General features: G+C 38.6%; 1 protein-coding gene across 1 annotated transcript in view; it reads left to right on the top strand.

Moving 5' to 3' along the window:
* GADL1 (glutamate decarboxylase like 1) overlaps positions 1-16,026 on the top strand; it is an 81,876-nt gene that overhangs the window by 10,871 nt on the left and 54,979 nt on the right. The window contains exons 2-9 of the mRNA XM_059485593.1: positions 323-492; positions 1,297-1,423; positions 3,098-3,188; positions 3,797-3,903; positions 5,330-5,445; positions 12,071-12,150; positions 12,264-12,318; positions 15,649-15,765. Coding sequence (XP_059341576.1) covers positions 323-492; positions 1,297-1,423; positions 3,098-3,188; positions 3,797-3,903; positions 5,330-5,445; positions 12,071-12,150; positions 12,264-12,318; positions 15,649-15,765 — 863 coding nt within the window. The remainder of the gene's footprint in view (positions 1-322; positions 493-1,296; positions 1,424-3,097; positions 3,189-3,796; positions 3,904-5,329; positions 5,446-12,070; positions 12,151-12,263; positions 12,319-15,648; positions 15,766-16,026) is intronic.

The raw sequence follows: 16,026 nt of genomic DNA, 5'->3' as shown, positions 1-16,026 counted from the left end.
CTGTAACATGTTCTAAGCCAGAACTGTATTTTCCTCTGTGTTTGGAAAGTCCCTTGCATGCTTTTGTATGTTAGAGGAAGCAGTAGGTACAATACAAGTAGACTGTTATTGCCTGCAGAATAACAGTCTATGTTTGAAGTAATCTGTTTGGGTTTTTTTTGTCTGTAAAGATTCTTCCACCAAAATCTGGGATTTTTGTATGGATAAAAAGTCCATGTGAGGCTTTTCTTAAGTTGACTAAATCTCCAGCAGGGAAAGAATATTTTTTTTTAGTTTATTATTTATTCATCCTTGCTTTAATTATGAGTTATTTCTCTTACAGTTGGTGTTTGCAAGCAGGAGATGCTCCAGAAGAAGAATGCTGTTTTGGTGGATGGGGTCATCCTAAATGGTCCAATAATGGACTCAAAAGCAGGAGAGAAGTTTGTGGAAGAGGCGTGTAAGATTATAATGGAAGAAGTTGTCCAGAAAGCGGATGATGTAACAGAAAAGGTAAAGCCATAGAGTGTTGTTGAGACTTTGTAGTGAAGGTAATGAACAATAAATCTATTTTTTATAAGCTCTATTTTATTGCACTCTAAGTAGCCTCAAAATCGTTTCTAGTCTGTGCTTGGCTCCAAAATAAAATATAGCCTTACAAATTAATAAGGAATATATAATAAAACCTTCCAATAACATAAATTAGCATACATATCTGCCAGCAAATGATTTTTTTTTTTTAGTCTCAGAATGCAAAGGTCATTTTCTTTGAGATCACAAATGACTGTAGTGTTTTTCATGTTTGGAGTGGGGTTGAGTTATTTGTTTTCTCCTCAGAGGCACAGACGTTGGAGAAGGAGGATAGTGGGTGTGGTACCACCATGAAAGGACAATGTTATAAGATTGCTGTGGGTTCTGCAGAACCTGCTTAAGAGGCTGTATGGGAAGAGGTCCTGCAAATAAACCGTGCTTGCCTTTGGGCATGCACTGCTTGCTCCCACCCCTTGGCAGAGCAGCATCTGAAATGCTGTGATTACAAATCCTTAGCTAGCAACAGAATTTGAGCTGCAGGCTTATTTCTTTTCTGCCTTTCAGCATTTCCCACTCTAATGTTTATGCTTGAGTGTTGCCTGAGACATGATAAAACCAACATCCCGTGAGGCCAGCTTACTGGATCTATTTTCTGATGGCACACTGCCCTGCCATGGGAAGTTTTGTGAAAGCAGAGCTGAATGGGGTGATTACTTTGTACTCTATAACCTCTTGCTCCTGGCTAAGCTGTTCACTGATGGTGTCTGACCTGCTCCCCATCACTAGGTCTGTGAGTGGCAAGCCCCCGAGAAGCTTAAGCAGATTCTTGACCTGGAGATGAGGGACACTGGAGAATGTCATCAGAAGATCCTGCAGCTCTGCCGTGATGTTATAAAATACAGCGTCAAAACCAGTAGGAATGGGGTTTAAGCACTGTTGCTCTGCATGCTAACTTTGATGGGATAATCTTTACAAACCTCTGTCACCTTTTAGGGAACTGGGAATGTGAGTGTTTGTTTCCCTTCTGCCTATACAAGTGTGCAAACAGTTGCTTTCCTGAATTCTGGTCACCATAGGCTTGACTAATATATGTCATAATGGCAAACTTATCAAAAGTAATTAACGTAATGTCCTTTGCATTAATAGTAGATTCTGTCATTTTGAAGTCTTGGGAAAGTCATCTAGACAAATGATATAACAGTCTAGCAAAACAGGCAGGAGAAGGACCTTTTTGTGTGATTTCCTGCTGTCTGAGTGATGAGATTTGGAGTCACCATCATTGCCCTCATATGTTCGTAGTGATGAAGATCCTCGATTTATTATTGTTCTATTTGAGCAATAGTCTTGCAGGTTGTTAATTTGCTGATAGGCAGTAATTCCTGTTCCAGACACCATGAGAGGAGAGCCTGCAGTGTTTCAGAGACAGTACACCACAGCTCTGCAGGATTAGTTCTCTATAGCTAACCTTTCTGCAGCGTGTGCAGGGTAATTCAATCTTGGTGAAAAGGGATGAACAACATCTGTTCAGGAAATGGCACTGTGAATCTGTAGCTCAGGATTTCAGATGTTGTATGGCTTAGGCTGTATTTTGTTAAGTAAGAAAGACATTTGATATAGTTTGTTGTGCATTTCTGGGCTGCATTCCCTGCTACAATCTCTGTTGCTGCAGAGTAAAACTGTAAAATAATTTTGAGAGGGAGCTTATGATTTGAAAACCACATCAGAGTAGGGATACTGATCTGCAAGGGTAGTGTACTAATAATATGCAGATATAATTACTGAATTAGTGAAAGACATTCTATTTATATTACTTTTGCAAATTGCCTTTAGATTATAATATGTCACCTTAGAAAGGATGTGGTATATAAAAATATGCTGTGCAAATAGTCTTTAATTTGAGTATAGACATTTATTGAAGCCCTATAATATAATATAAATATAAATGGAGCCATACTGTTTACGTAGTTTTGCATGTAAAAATGCTGTGTGCTGTGGATTAAAATTTAGGTGGTGACCCCACTGTTGAACAGAGTTGTTTTTACAGTCAGCAATAGCATAGAATTTTGTCAAAATTACTTATATCTCAGTGTTTAAAGGAGGGTAAATAAATTCTCTTCTCATTCATTTTAAGTGTGCAGCAAAATGTTCCAAGCTGTTAGACTGCCTCTCTTTCTTTCTGTGTTGAAACTCTGGTGGGGGAAAAGGCACAGCTGCTTGTGATCCTGTATTCTATGGCTTAGCAAAATTTGGCTGAGCATCGACTGTGGCATCTCAAAACCACTGTTTAAAGGCACTATGTATGCTCAATTGTCAATCCCTTTTATTTTTGCTTTATAAAACTTGTGAACAACTCACAAGTATTCTGTGCACCACTTGCATTTCTCAAGACATATTTTGAAGCTTGAAAGTGCTCATTAAATTTACTTTCAAAGGAATGTCTAACTTTAGGGAAGGACAGCAAATCCAGAGAATACTGGGAGAATGGAGTCAATTGTGGTTTGCAATGGCCAGCATTCAGCTGAGGGGGAGTGTGATGTATTCTCTTTTCTGGTATATCCTGTCACTTGCTTTTCATCTGTTTTTGCAGATCACCCGAGATTTTTCAATCAGCTGTATGCTGGGATAGATTATTACTCGTTAGTGGCTCGTTTCATTACAGAAGCACTGAACCCCAGTGTGTAAGTGTGGTTCTTTGTCCTCTTGATGATGAATTAGTATGCTTTTTGAAATAACAGCTTTTTTTGCTTCCTTGCTTCTGATTTCTGTTTTCAGTGTTATAGAAGAGGCAGGAATTGTGCAAGACTTTGGGAGAGGAAACCCTCTGATTTAGATTGGCTGAAGTTGGGGTTTATGAGGAGAGAGTTTTTTTCAAAGTTAATAAACCTAGAGTTTTATCTCACATAGTACATAAAAATAAATTAATCAGACTTAACTGAGTTGTTCATTCCTTTGAGGCATTCTGCACACAGTTGACTACAAATGGTTACCTATCTACTGTTAACTTGCAAATGTAAAGCTGAAATTTAAGCATGTGACCTATATTAATAGAAAACTCTGGTGTATTACTTTGAGAGTGAAAGTGTCAATGAGATCCTGCCAGAAACGAATCAATTGGTCTATTCTATCAGATCCATAATGTTTTTAGTTTAGAGTCCTACTGCTGGTGGTGATCACCTGCTGATAGATTAGAGAAAGGTGCAAGAAGCCTTTATCTAGTTTTAGCAATGCTCTGTGCCATGAGTTATGTAGTTTTAACACCAATTATCATACTGTAATTTCTCTTCAGATACACATATGAAGTATCCCCTGTGTTTCTGTTGGTGGAAGAAGCAGTCATCAAGAAAATGATTGAATTCATAGGCTGGGAAGAAGGGGATGGTATATTTAATCCAGGTAGGAACAGTTCAGACCTCAAGCTGCCTATAAACTGCCTAATACCATTAATTCTATAAACATTGGAGTCATACAAATTGCATATTTGAAAATGCATGCAAAAGTGTAGTGATAGACAAAAATATTTTATTTCTAGGCTTATCTTATGTGTTTCTAGTAATAATTTGGCAATTTTGACCAGTGAAAGAATGAAAACACTTCTACATTAAACATAATTATATGGAATTATTTGAAATTAATTGTTTGTAGCTGATGCCCTTCCTGACCTTATTAACAATACCAACAGCCCCATGGGAAGAAGTCAACTGAGCTGACAGACAGGGACCTGATTTATGTGCTATATGCCAATCCATGGTGCCTGAGGTCTTTGTATCCTGCTTATGAACATGTTCTTAACTCCTTTGAATTTTTATAATTTTATTAAATATTATGATAAGGCAGGCCAAACAGATACTTCTTAAGCTGCTTGATAAACCATATGTTTCAAATGTTCTGTAAGCCCACAACACTGAAATAATGAAGCATAATGGTGATATTTCACAAATTATTCAGGTAACAAATAATTGGGATAGTTGTGAAGGTTTTAGATCTATTTTGGGGTGAGAAGAGAAATTAAATGAGTACATGAGTTTAAACTCCCTCTCCCAAACTGAAAGAAAGTCAGTAATTCTAGCCTACACATGAGTAGTAGAAAAATAAACAAGATAAAAATCCCTATTTTTTAATATATTACTGGTACGGTTTTCTTTTTCACATCAAATTGGATGTGTATTTTTGGTAGAAGCCTTGCTTTTACAGAAGAATTTCTGGCTTAATACTTAGTGATCTACTGAGAGAAGATAAATTAATTGCCCTTGTTTTGGTTCTAGTTTTATGTAAGGGTTTTTCTTACTGCTTTGGTTTTGTTCTTCTAGGTGAATAAAACCTGTCCCGAGTGAATAAAACGTGTCCAGATCTTACCTTGCAGATCTTTCAGTTCCCACTCACTTTGTTTATTTTTGAGTTTTTTTTTTTTTTTTTTTCCAAAGATTTTTTTTTCTCCCTTGGTCCTCTGAGGCCTGGTTGCCCAAGAGATCTCCAAGGCTCCGAGCTTGGTGCAGGCAGCTGAGCTTGTTCTGCTGCAGTGTAGAGGGGAAGGTGCTGTGCCAGGGTTTTCTCTGTTGGGAAGGACTGCTTGGGCACAGCTCTTACTCCTCAAAGAGGAAAATATCCCCAAAGAGCATCCAAACAGGCTCTGCTTCCATGCCTGCTGCAGAGCCCAAGGTTCATTTTATGGATGTAGCCTTCAGGGGAGGAAATAAACTGTGATGGATGCATCACTAGGATGCCTGTGGGGTTTGTTTTTCCCTTAATAGGTCAAGCTCTCAGATGCAGGAAAGGTACTCATACTGTGGCTAATACAATATTTGTATGTCTCTTTTTGCAGGTGGCTCTATTTCTAATATGTATGCTATGAACTTAGCAAGGTACAGATTTTGCCCTGAGATAAAGGAGAAAGGGCTCTCAGGTCTGCCAAGACTAGTTCTGTTCGCTTCAGAAGAGGTAAAATGAAAACAAAGAAAAGCTTTTTGAACTTTATTTTTTCAGTAGCTGCAAAATGATATCATTTGCATATCTGATGGGGCACTGGTAGAATAATTCTGACATCAGTGTATGATGTGGAATATTGGAGCCAAGTGGAGAAGTCTGATGGTAAATTTCCCTGCAGAAGCTTTCTTGCTTTCAGAAAACAAACACAGATGTTGCTGCTTTGAAAACTGCTGATACAAGAACAGGTTGTACATGGGGCAAACCTGAAGCAGAATGCATGTGCTGTATTGTGGAGGTCTGCAGCATTTGATTTCCCACAGCATAAAGTCTAGCAGGAACTGTAGGTGGGTTTTGGATGTCAAAGGCTTTTTTCTGCATGTTTAATTTGTACTAAACTCAGTACTTGTGGGCCTGTGAGATGGCTCTCTGCAGCTCCCATTTTGCCCTATGTCTGAATATACAGATTGGATGTTGTACAGAGTCAAACCCACCATATGCCTCTCAGAAAAAAAATTCTGGACCTTTAGACATTTTTCTTTAAATAATTGAAAATACCTGGCCACTTCTTAAAGTTTTTGAATAATATCAATCCAAAATGCCTGTGGGAAATTGAGTTACATTCGTACATTTATTCTGAAGGTAGATTTTGGAGCCTTTTTTATCTTCCCTGTCCCTTCAGTTTTCAGAATTTATCATTTGATTAGTGTAGAGTTGTTATTAATTCTGACTCTACTATATAAAAGCCCCAGTGGAAGCCTGCACAGAACCTTGTTGTATTAGAAAATATGGACTTACTAAGATAATTTTAGCTCAGACATTTATGCTCCAAACAGTTTGCAGTGCAACTAGATGAGAGGCTTATTTTGAAGAAGCCTGAGGGATGAAAGCATTGTGTAAATTTTCCAAGATAACATGTCTTTTGGAACTGAGCCCACATGTTCTAAGTAAAGGTGGTTTGTTTGTTTCCCCCCCCCAAAAAAATATTTTCTCTTGTTTGCTTTCTTTTCTTTTTCTGAAAAGTGTGTGTATGGAAATACATGCCAGTTCGTACTTAATCCCTCATGTTACATCTTCAAAATAGTTAAGGAGGAAAAAATGAGTTTGAAGCAAGTTCCATAAATGCTTTTGAAGTAAAGCCCATGAAACTTTCATCATGAACTAACATTTTATTTCATTGCATTGTTTCACTACAACATATTTTCTTACTCTGAAATAAGCAAACATTTAAATTCATGTCAAAAGAAATTTTAATTGTCTGCCAGAATAAATTTATTTTTATGTCTTTGCTTCACCAGGAAGACCAAAACCATAAAACATAAACTTGACAAGGAAAAATAAATTGGTAAATTATTTGTAAGGCCATGCTTTTGATCTCTAATACTTTGTTTGCTTCAAACAACTACATCGTCTTTAGTACTCAATAATCATTTACTGTAAAACTGATGCTTTTAATAGCCAGATAGTGTGACTATTTTCTAAGATCACTAGTGTTTATTCAGTGTTATGAGGGAGGAAATGGGCATATTCATTTATAATTATTTTGAATCCACCTGTACTGAGTCCAAGCTAGATGACATTTTGGAAACTTTTGTTCAGATAAGCCATGTTGAGAATATATGTAATCAGTAGCCCACACTTGAGTGGAGTACGGAAGCACTGGTGTCATACAATCCTAGTTCTTTTATTATTGTTTTTATTTTGAGTCTTATTTAACATTTTGCACTTTTGAATCACAGAACCAAGGAATCATTTAGGTTGGGCAAGACCTCTTAAGATCATCAGGTTCAACCTTTGACTGACCACCACCTTGTGGTCTGGTCACCAAATGCCATGTCTGGTTGTTTCTTGAACACCTCCCGGGATGGTGACTCCAGCACCTCCCTGGGCAAACTTCCAATGCTTAACCTTTCCTGTGATGAAATTCTTATTGTCCAGCTTGAAACTCCCCTGGCACAACTTGAGGCTGTGTCCTGTCAGTGGTTGCCTTGGAGAAGAGCCTGACTCCTCCCAGGCTACACTCTCAGGCAGTTGTAGAGAGCAATTACCTCTGTTCAGGAGAGCAATTACCTCTGTTCAGCCTTTTCCCAGGCTAAACACCCCCAGCTCTCTCACCCACTCCTCACAGGGCTCACTGTCTAGATCCTCCACCAGCTCTGTTGCCCTTCTCTGGACATGCTCCAGCACCTCGATGTCTTTCTTGTAGTGAAGGGCCCAAAACTGAGCACAGGATTTGAGATGTGGCCTTACCAGTTCTGAGAACAGGGGAACAATCACTGCCCTGGCCCTGCTGGCCACACTACTGCTGATACAGGCCAGGATGCCATTGGCCTTCTTGGCTACTTTAGCACACACTGGCTTGTGTTCATCTGGATGTCAACCAGCACCCCTAGGTCCTTGTCCACTGGGCCCCTTTCCAGCAATTCTTCCCCATGCCTGTAGTGCTGCCTGGGGTTGTTGTGACCCAAGTGCAGGACTGGGCACTTTGACTTGTTGAGTGTCACACCCTTGGCATTGCCCATCAATCCAGCTTGTTCAGATTCCTCTGCAAATCCTTTCCTATCCTTCAACAGATCAATTTCCCACCCAGCTTGGTGTCATCTGTGAGCTGCCTGAGGGTACACTCAATCCCCTCATCCAAACATCCTCCATTTTTGTTGGATTTTTTTGTTTGTGTTGTTTTAACTGAAGAGGTTCCTGGAGAAGCAAATTGTCAACCCTCCCAACAAAACGAACTTGGAAAAGTAAAACAAAACTTGGAGAAATTAACAACCTGAGTTTATCTTCATCAAGAATCAGGCATGAGCATTGGCATGGAGAAGCCATGAGGGTATAATGAACAGAGTATTGATAAAGAGTCAAAAGACATGACTGTTCATTCAAGGCCCTTGTGCCATTTTAGGCCTTGGCTGAAATAAAATGATTTTTGCCTTGACTTTCTAAGTCTCTAAGTTTCAGTTTGGCACTTGTCAAGTTGAAAGAGTTGCCCTGCTGCAAAGCAGGGGAATGCACAGACTTTCAATGACTTATGTGATCTGAGGCTATGTATTTTTGTATGTTCTTGGATAATATAAAGATGTATATTTAATGCATGGCCCACCTAAGGTCCTCACGTATTCTTCTTGGCCTTCAGGAATAAAAAGGCTCCTTGTTCCTGTAAGCAAATGCTTAGATATTCAAAGCTGTGGTGATATGCAGTGAACACTGTTTATGCTGCTACTCTGTAATACTTTTTGCTGGACCATAGCAGTGTGATTCCCCTTGAGACAGGAGCAGCAGAAGAGTAATTGTTATATCCCACTTTCTGGAGGCATAATTTGTGGTTCTGTAGGAGATAAATGCTGTTCTAGTTATAGATATCAGCCCACCTTTTTATTCCCTTTTGCTATCTGACTCCCATCTAAACTTTATTCTGGCACAAGTATGTGCTACATTGGTCTGAAAGGTAGAAATCTGGTAAATTTGAGGCAAGTAAGGGTAGAAGAGGATCTGTAAACAGTTGAAATGTACATGCTGATGTGAGCAGTTTTTTTAGATTAAATGAAACTAAATTCCTCCCCAGTGCAACTTGATCATGAAAGTAATAAAGCGAGAGAACACAACATTAACTTGTCATGTTGTCCCCTGTTGAAATTATAACAGACAAAAACGGGTAATAAGGTAATAAAACAATCTCATAATAAGGTAATTGCTTTATGCAATCATGTTTCTAGGAAACTTTTTAAAATCAAGAAAATACAAATTCGTCTTCTGTTTTAATGAGCAAAGCTAGAAAGTACCTTGTCTTTGCAAACATCATTAGGAGATGAAAACTATGTCTAGATATAGGTAAAATAGTACAGCAGCACATCTTAAATGCACCAATGTTCTGATTTGATCTTGTGCTCTGAGATGGTAATTTCTTGCTACAAAATGGCTACAGATTCAATAATTTGTCCAAAGAAACTGTGAAAGACATGCCAAGAGTAACCTGAACTCACAGTATTTAAAATAATACTTTTAATCTGGATATTTCTTTCTCCGTTTTTTGGAAAGGGAACTATGAAAAGTGAATTAGTTGGTGCTCTTGTGACTGTAGCTGCTAAAAGCTCTTTGGTATATTTTTTCTTAAAATGATGCAATGCAGTTTAGCATAATGGCTTCTAAGAAGGGGGAAGAAGTTCTTACATGTTTTCAATCAATATAACTGAAAGACCTCTTTTTTCACCAAAGAAAGCATATCCTAAGTCTATGTAGTATTATGGGTCTTGTTCTTTTTCTGTCCTAGTGAAAGACAGAATTTTCCAAGAAGTACAGAGGTTCTTCTGAAGGAAAAATAATTTCTCTTGCAGCCTGTTTGTTTTTGTATTCCCTCTGTTCTTCCTTCTCTTTTCCTCAGCTTTTTGGTATAATCTCTCAGGTACTCAAGCCTCTTTTATCTTTCTTCCAGTATCTCATACCATTGTTTATAATAAAATATATATTTTGCCGATTGTCTGCTTACTAGTATTCTGAATTTGCAGGTCTTATTCAGTTTGGAAGGATCTGATTATTCTTGGTGATTCATACCTTTCATTTGAAAGTAATGGCTAGAAATCAGTGATTTCTGGCAACTTGTATTTGAAGTGATTCACTTGTCAGTCAAAAACATCTCCAAACTTCTGCTGAACAACACACTGCCACTTACAATCATTATTACCTTTATTGAAGTAATGTAAGACTAATTATCCACCTATGTATGTTATTATTCTTGCAACAGTCTAAATGACTGAGCCCTAAAGGCCTTGTGGATGTGTCATGTTATAAATTAAGCTTTCTTAAAACTACTCAGTAGCTTCATGTCATTCTATGCCTTTGTTTAAAAAGTGGGTGATGGTGGGGGAAACCTCTTTGTCATAAAGAAAAAGAGCCCTTTGAGATCATGCATCTCATCAAAATAAGCGTGACAGGCTTTAATATCCTTAATATATTCATGCCCACACATTAAAATGTTGTACATTTTTCTTAATTATGTTCTGCAGTAACTGCATTTGTGTGAACTCTCAGGAAGAAAATGGAATTAATTAACCACCTGGCTTCACCTCCTGTATGAAAAGCAGCAATTTCAGACATCTTTGTGTTTGCTGGAGTATGCTTCATTTTAACCCTTCAGTAATAATGTGTAAAAGAGACAATTTTATTTTTGTGAGGAGGGCAGTGATAATCCAAGGGTTGGATGGTCTTGGTTCTGAGAACTCTCTAGTCCTACGGGATGGGGTGAACCCTCAAAGGTGACTCCACTGCTATAAGTGGGTAGTTTTGATGTCTAAATACCTTTGGGTTAAGGAGGTTACTGTATCTTGAATTCCCAGGCTAATCGTGAACACAAATTAAGCAGAGATCAGTGTGCTCTTGTTCTGGAATAAGCCAAAGTGCTCTTGTGCTGGAATAAGAGTATCCATAGCAGAGCAGGTCCTTATAAGGGCGAATGTTGGAAATATGGTTAGATAAACCATTACTATTTGTTGAAAAGAAAAAAGTTTGTAAAAAGTATATAGTGGTCTGTGGGCTTGAATAGAATTTTCACCTTAGTCATTTTACCACATTCTGATTAAATAAACACCCATTACTAAAATCCTCTTTTGCACTCCACAGGCTTCATAGTCTGATGCCCTTTATTCAGTGCAGAGTGAGAAGTGGGCTGCATGTGTCTTTGTACTCATCCAGATATGTCTCTGTGATGAGACTTAGCTAAAATTCTTTGCTAAAATAGTAACCTGATTTTCTGAAAAATGCAGACTGGTCCACACTGGAACCTTACGCAAAATCCACAGTAAATTATGAAGATGTGCTGAGTCCTGTCTAAGGTCTGCTTGCTTTCACAGTAGTTTCTAAGGTTCACAATCATATGAACTACACACCATCAGGATTTCCAGATCCTTTTGCAGAACCAGGATGTTGAAAGCCTTGCAAATCCCCATTTTACCACATCAGAAGCTTTGGTAGGTTGAGCTCCTTGATCCTGTGAACATGGGTTGCTGTTTTGAGGGCACAGGTCAATTTAGCAGAGTATCCTGTCTCTGGCAGTGGCCATCAGCTGGGGATTAGAGAAAGCATACAGAATCATTACAAATATAAAGTAGTAGAAGCTTCAAATACACATCCTAACTAAGGGTTCAGTTTCCAAGGAGTGGTGCTTTTGGACTTTCAGACCTAATTAATTGTTTCCAGGTTGTTGAGTTAAACAGACTTTAGACCCTTTTCTTCAGGAATTTCCTAGCTCTTACACTCATTGATATTTTTGACTTAGTTCTATTAAAACATTTTGAAACAATTAATAATTCTTCTCTGATGACACTTCAAAGTTTCTACTTTTCATTCTAATGCAGAATGAGCTCTAAGAAAAATTGTATGAAGTAGAGCTTCCCATTTTTTTCTTAACCCTGCATTTCAAACATGGTGCACAACTTTTTTGTCTTATTTTCTCCAGTTTTCTGTGTGTAGTAAGTACATTATGGGCTTTGTAATATGTCCCTTATCATTTTGCTTTTTGTGTTACAGTATGCTGTTGTCATGGCTGTTAGGTGCTTTTCTACTTGCCACTGTTCCCTATGTTAAGGAATTTGTTTCTCTTGTTTAATTGTGTGTGTACCCTTTTTTTTTGTGCCTCTCTCTTTTACAGTGCCATTACTCCATGAAGAAGGCAGCCTCCTTCCTGGGAATTGGTACAGAGAATGTGTACTTCATCAAAACAGATGAAAGGTAAGAATGCAAAAGCCATGACTGATCTCTGAGCCTTTGTAAAATGCAGTAGTGCTGTACGTAACTAACCTGTTTGAATGTAACTGAAAAAGTTTTAAATCTGTGTCCCTTAGAGGTAAGATGATACCTGAGGAACTGGAGAAACAAGTCCAGCGGGCCAGGAAAGAGGTGAGAGGGGGAGAGAGAGTGTGAAGGAGAGAGGAGTGTGTGCAGACTGTGTGCTTGTGTCTGAGTGAAAGGAAGGAAAACTAAGAGTGACCAAAATCTTAAAAGTAGGGCAGTTAATATAACAATGTCTTTCTTACAGATACAATCTGTTTGCCACAAACTTGTGGAACAAGCCAAGGCTTATGGGTTCTACACTCTTAAAAGGGAGGAAAATTCCACAGGGTGTTTACTGCTAATGAAAGTCCTGAGTACAATGCTGCTCTGAAGTATTTGGCACATTTCTTATAGGATTTCCTTTGCCCTTGATCCTTTTTTAAATGGATGCAGTATGTTTTCCTAAAACGGTTTTTCAGTTAATTACAGCAGCTATTGCTCTATTGCCTCTGCAGTGAGCAGCAACTGTAACATGTAGCTTAGTCTCTAAAACTGTCTTACAAGCTTCAAATGCTAAATTCTGTCCTTTCTATTATTCTACTGAGGGTGCAGAGAAGTGCCTCTTTTCCCCTAGGGACTTTGCCAAGTAGGAAGTCAAAGGCAAGAATTTGGAAAGGCACTGATGTGTATTTGGACAACATTAACACACATTCCCATGATCTCTAAGGCAGTCCTTACCTATAGTCAAGATAATTTATTTTAGAGAGCTTGAAGGACTGAATGTGACTTCCAAGAGGATCTTCTTTTGGCTTGGTTAGCTCACCCTATTTCTCATTTCCAGTTTGTGCATCAGAGCAGTAAAATTCAAAGCTCAGCTCTTAGTCCATGATTAGTGAATACAAAGCAGCTAGTGCAATGTTCATGGCATAGATGATACTTCCATGGAATTCTGTCTTGGAAATCTGCTTTTGTGGCTGATAGAAAAGCCAAGGCAGCCCTGTCCTGTCCTGCACTGGCATGGCCACAACGGCTTACAGTAAGTTCTGATTTGGATACATTTTCTGCCAAAAAACCCATCTCTTATTTGAGTTTCATGCTGATAGCATAGCTATTGATACATGGGGGCCCTGATGACCTAGCAAACTCTTTTCTTTGCCTCCTTCCCTACTTTGCATTTTCTGAGAAATACAACCTATACTTTACTCATTTGAGCAAGCTGGGGGGGGAAAAGGGACTGAAATGAAGTAAAGTAATGGGAAGCAGGCTTGCAGGAGAATCATCTCTTTGCTTTTGCAAAAACAGTATCTTGTTTGTTCTTGTAACAATATGTAATGGTCATTTGAAAGAAATCATCAGGCATTTGTGATTTTTTTGAAAAGGTCTACCTTGGTATGGTACCTCACAAATAAAAACAAAATGCTTTGCTTGCAGGAAAACACGATTTCACTTGCATTTTAAAGGAAGTTACAGGTGTACTGGAAGGTTTTCATTTAATCAGAGCTTCAGTGTGTCTGTCCAGCTGTGTCTATTACAACTTTTACAGAAGGATGCTTCAGTAAATTACAGTAAATATTCTAATGACTCTAGACAACAGAAGATGTGTTTGCTGATGACTGAAGCACAAAATGATCACTAAATATGAAAGGCAAGAGTCTTCTCTTTTTAGAGAACTTAGGCAGGAAGACTAGATTAACTATATTGTCAAGAGTAATAAAAATGTAATTCCCTTCTTTGTGGGAAAAAGTATAATGGTAGCAATTACAGGAATTTGTAGATATCTGAGACTTTTCCCTGTATGCAGTTGTGCTACCAATTGGCTGCTTGAGAGCCTTTGACTTTGATGTAGCTGTGAGACAAAATTGCTGGGAACACTAATAGAAAATAGATGTGTTGGATACATCTTTGCCTCACTTGCAAGAGTTCTGTACTCAAGATTCAGGCTGATTTGTAAGTTTGATTAAATATTGTGGGACCTTGTACTCAGAATAAATGACCAAGAAGTGAATTAAAGGCTGGTAAGTCTTTGTGAATGTATGGGATTAATTTAAGTTCATTCCAATGTTACTTTTCACTGCTTTAGCCATTTGTAAAGAAAATCTAAATTACAAATAAATCATAATTATATACCATTCTAACAGTCTTCTACACTGTAAAGAAGGATAAAACTGTCAGAGTGTAAATGTGATATAAGCCTGTCTGTCTCTGTAGATGCTTAAAGTGGCAACATTTAAAAAAAAAGAAAAAAAGAAATCATATTTCAGCTGGGTGAAGATACATGGAAGACTTGTGTGGAGTTTGATTTTTCAGCTGATGTCTGATTTCACTAAGGCTCCATTGAGTTACACACTTATATCATCTGAGAGATCTAATTCACTGCCAATGAACTTGAGTGATCCCAGCTTGCACAATCCAGTGACACCCTGGGAGCCCCTGCAGTAGGTGTGTTGTCATTCTGCAGGCCAGATGCTGAACTGTGCAGAGCAGCTCTTTCAGCAGGCACTTCCCAGCAGTGAGACTGCACAGTCACTGCTGGGGCAGGCACCCTCAATTTCATGGAGCTGCTACAGACTCTCATGGACTACTTTCATGGAGTTGCTGCAGTTTCTGCTCCTAAGCAGAGCCAACACAGATCTGCAAGGATCTGTGAGCCAGAATGCTGCTAGCTGAAGGGAAGCAAAGATGGATGGCTGTCAGTGGCTGTCTGAGACCCCAGCCTGACAAAAGCTTTCCTTATCCCACCTGACTGACCTGAACACCATCTGAGATTTCCAGCAGTCTCTCTCCTAACATTCAGTTACTGTCTTCAGCCCTTCTTCTTTCCCAGACAGGAGTGGGAGCAAGGGAATAGCACTGAGCTGCAGGTCAGGCGTGGGATCAGACAGCAGTGACTGTCCCTGTCATGGAGTGCACCAACGTGGCTGAAGGCAAATCACCTTCCCTAGCTGAAGTCTCCTCTTCACCAGGCAGAGAACAGGGGTCTTGTAGAGACAGTGCAGGTGGAAACCCTAAAGGGATGAGCCCTTTCCTTGCATGGGTAGTCTGCTGGCTGAGCTAATTGCTTTATTTTATCAGTCAGAATGACAGCATATATGGTAGTGAGATGTGAAAGACTGAGAATTGAAAATCAGTGTATAAAGAGAGATGTCATATATCCGGTATGTTTTGATTTTGACAAAAGTAGCATATGTCAAAACAGTCTGAAGCTGCAGAAGTCTGCCCTGGGATGGTGTTAAGTAGAAATGGAAAATGCCTTTTCTTTTTTTAAATGAAAAAAAAAAAAAGAAAAAGAGATCCAGCACTATTAAATGCAGTACCTTCTGCTGGGAAACTAAAATGTGGATTATCACATCTTTGTCCTACTTTCCTAGATCTTTTTATACTTCAGCTCTGCAAGTATACAAGGAAGAGATGAACAGTGCAAATGATAACTTTTTTTTGTTTTGAATCCTATTGCAGGGGTCAGCACCATTTCTTGTCTGTGCTACAGCAGGCACAACTGTGCTGGGAGCATTTGATCCTCTGGATAAAATTGCTGATATCTGTGAAAAGCATGGCCTCTGGCTTCATGTTGATGTGAGTTTGTATACTGCATGGTTTTGTTTAGCACTGCTTTTTTATAATTGCTCTTTGACTGTTGATATTTCTTTTTTAGAAGCTGGGCTCTAATAACATTTCTTTTTCCTTACATAGAGACCAGAAATATGTTCTGATTTGACTCTGTTACATATGCTGCAAAACAGCAAATAACTTGGTTCTGACAAGCAGCCAAAACCGTTCTGTTATTGTCAGGTTATATTTCAAAATTATTTTATAATCAATTTCTTCTTCTTGCTA

The sequence above is a fragment of the Ammospiza nelsoni genome, chromosome 1 (assembly GCF_027579445.1).
Source record: "Ammospiza nelsoni isolate bAmmNel1 chromosome 1, bAmmNel1.pri, whole genome shotgun sequence".
NCBI lineage: Eukaryota > Metazoa > Chordata > Aves > Passeriformes > Passerellidae > Ammospiza > Ammospiza nelsoni.
Note: the sequence above shows the minus strand (reverse complement) of the source record. Positions and strands in the feature narration are given on the sequence as shown.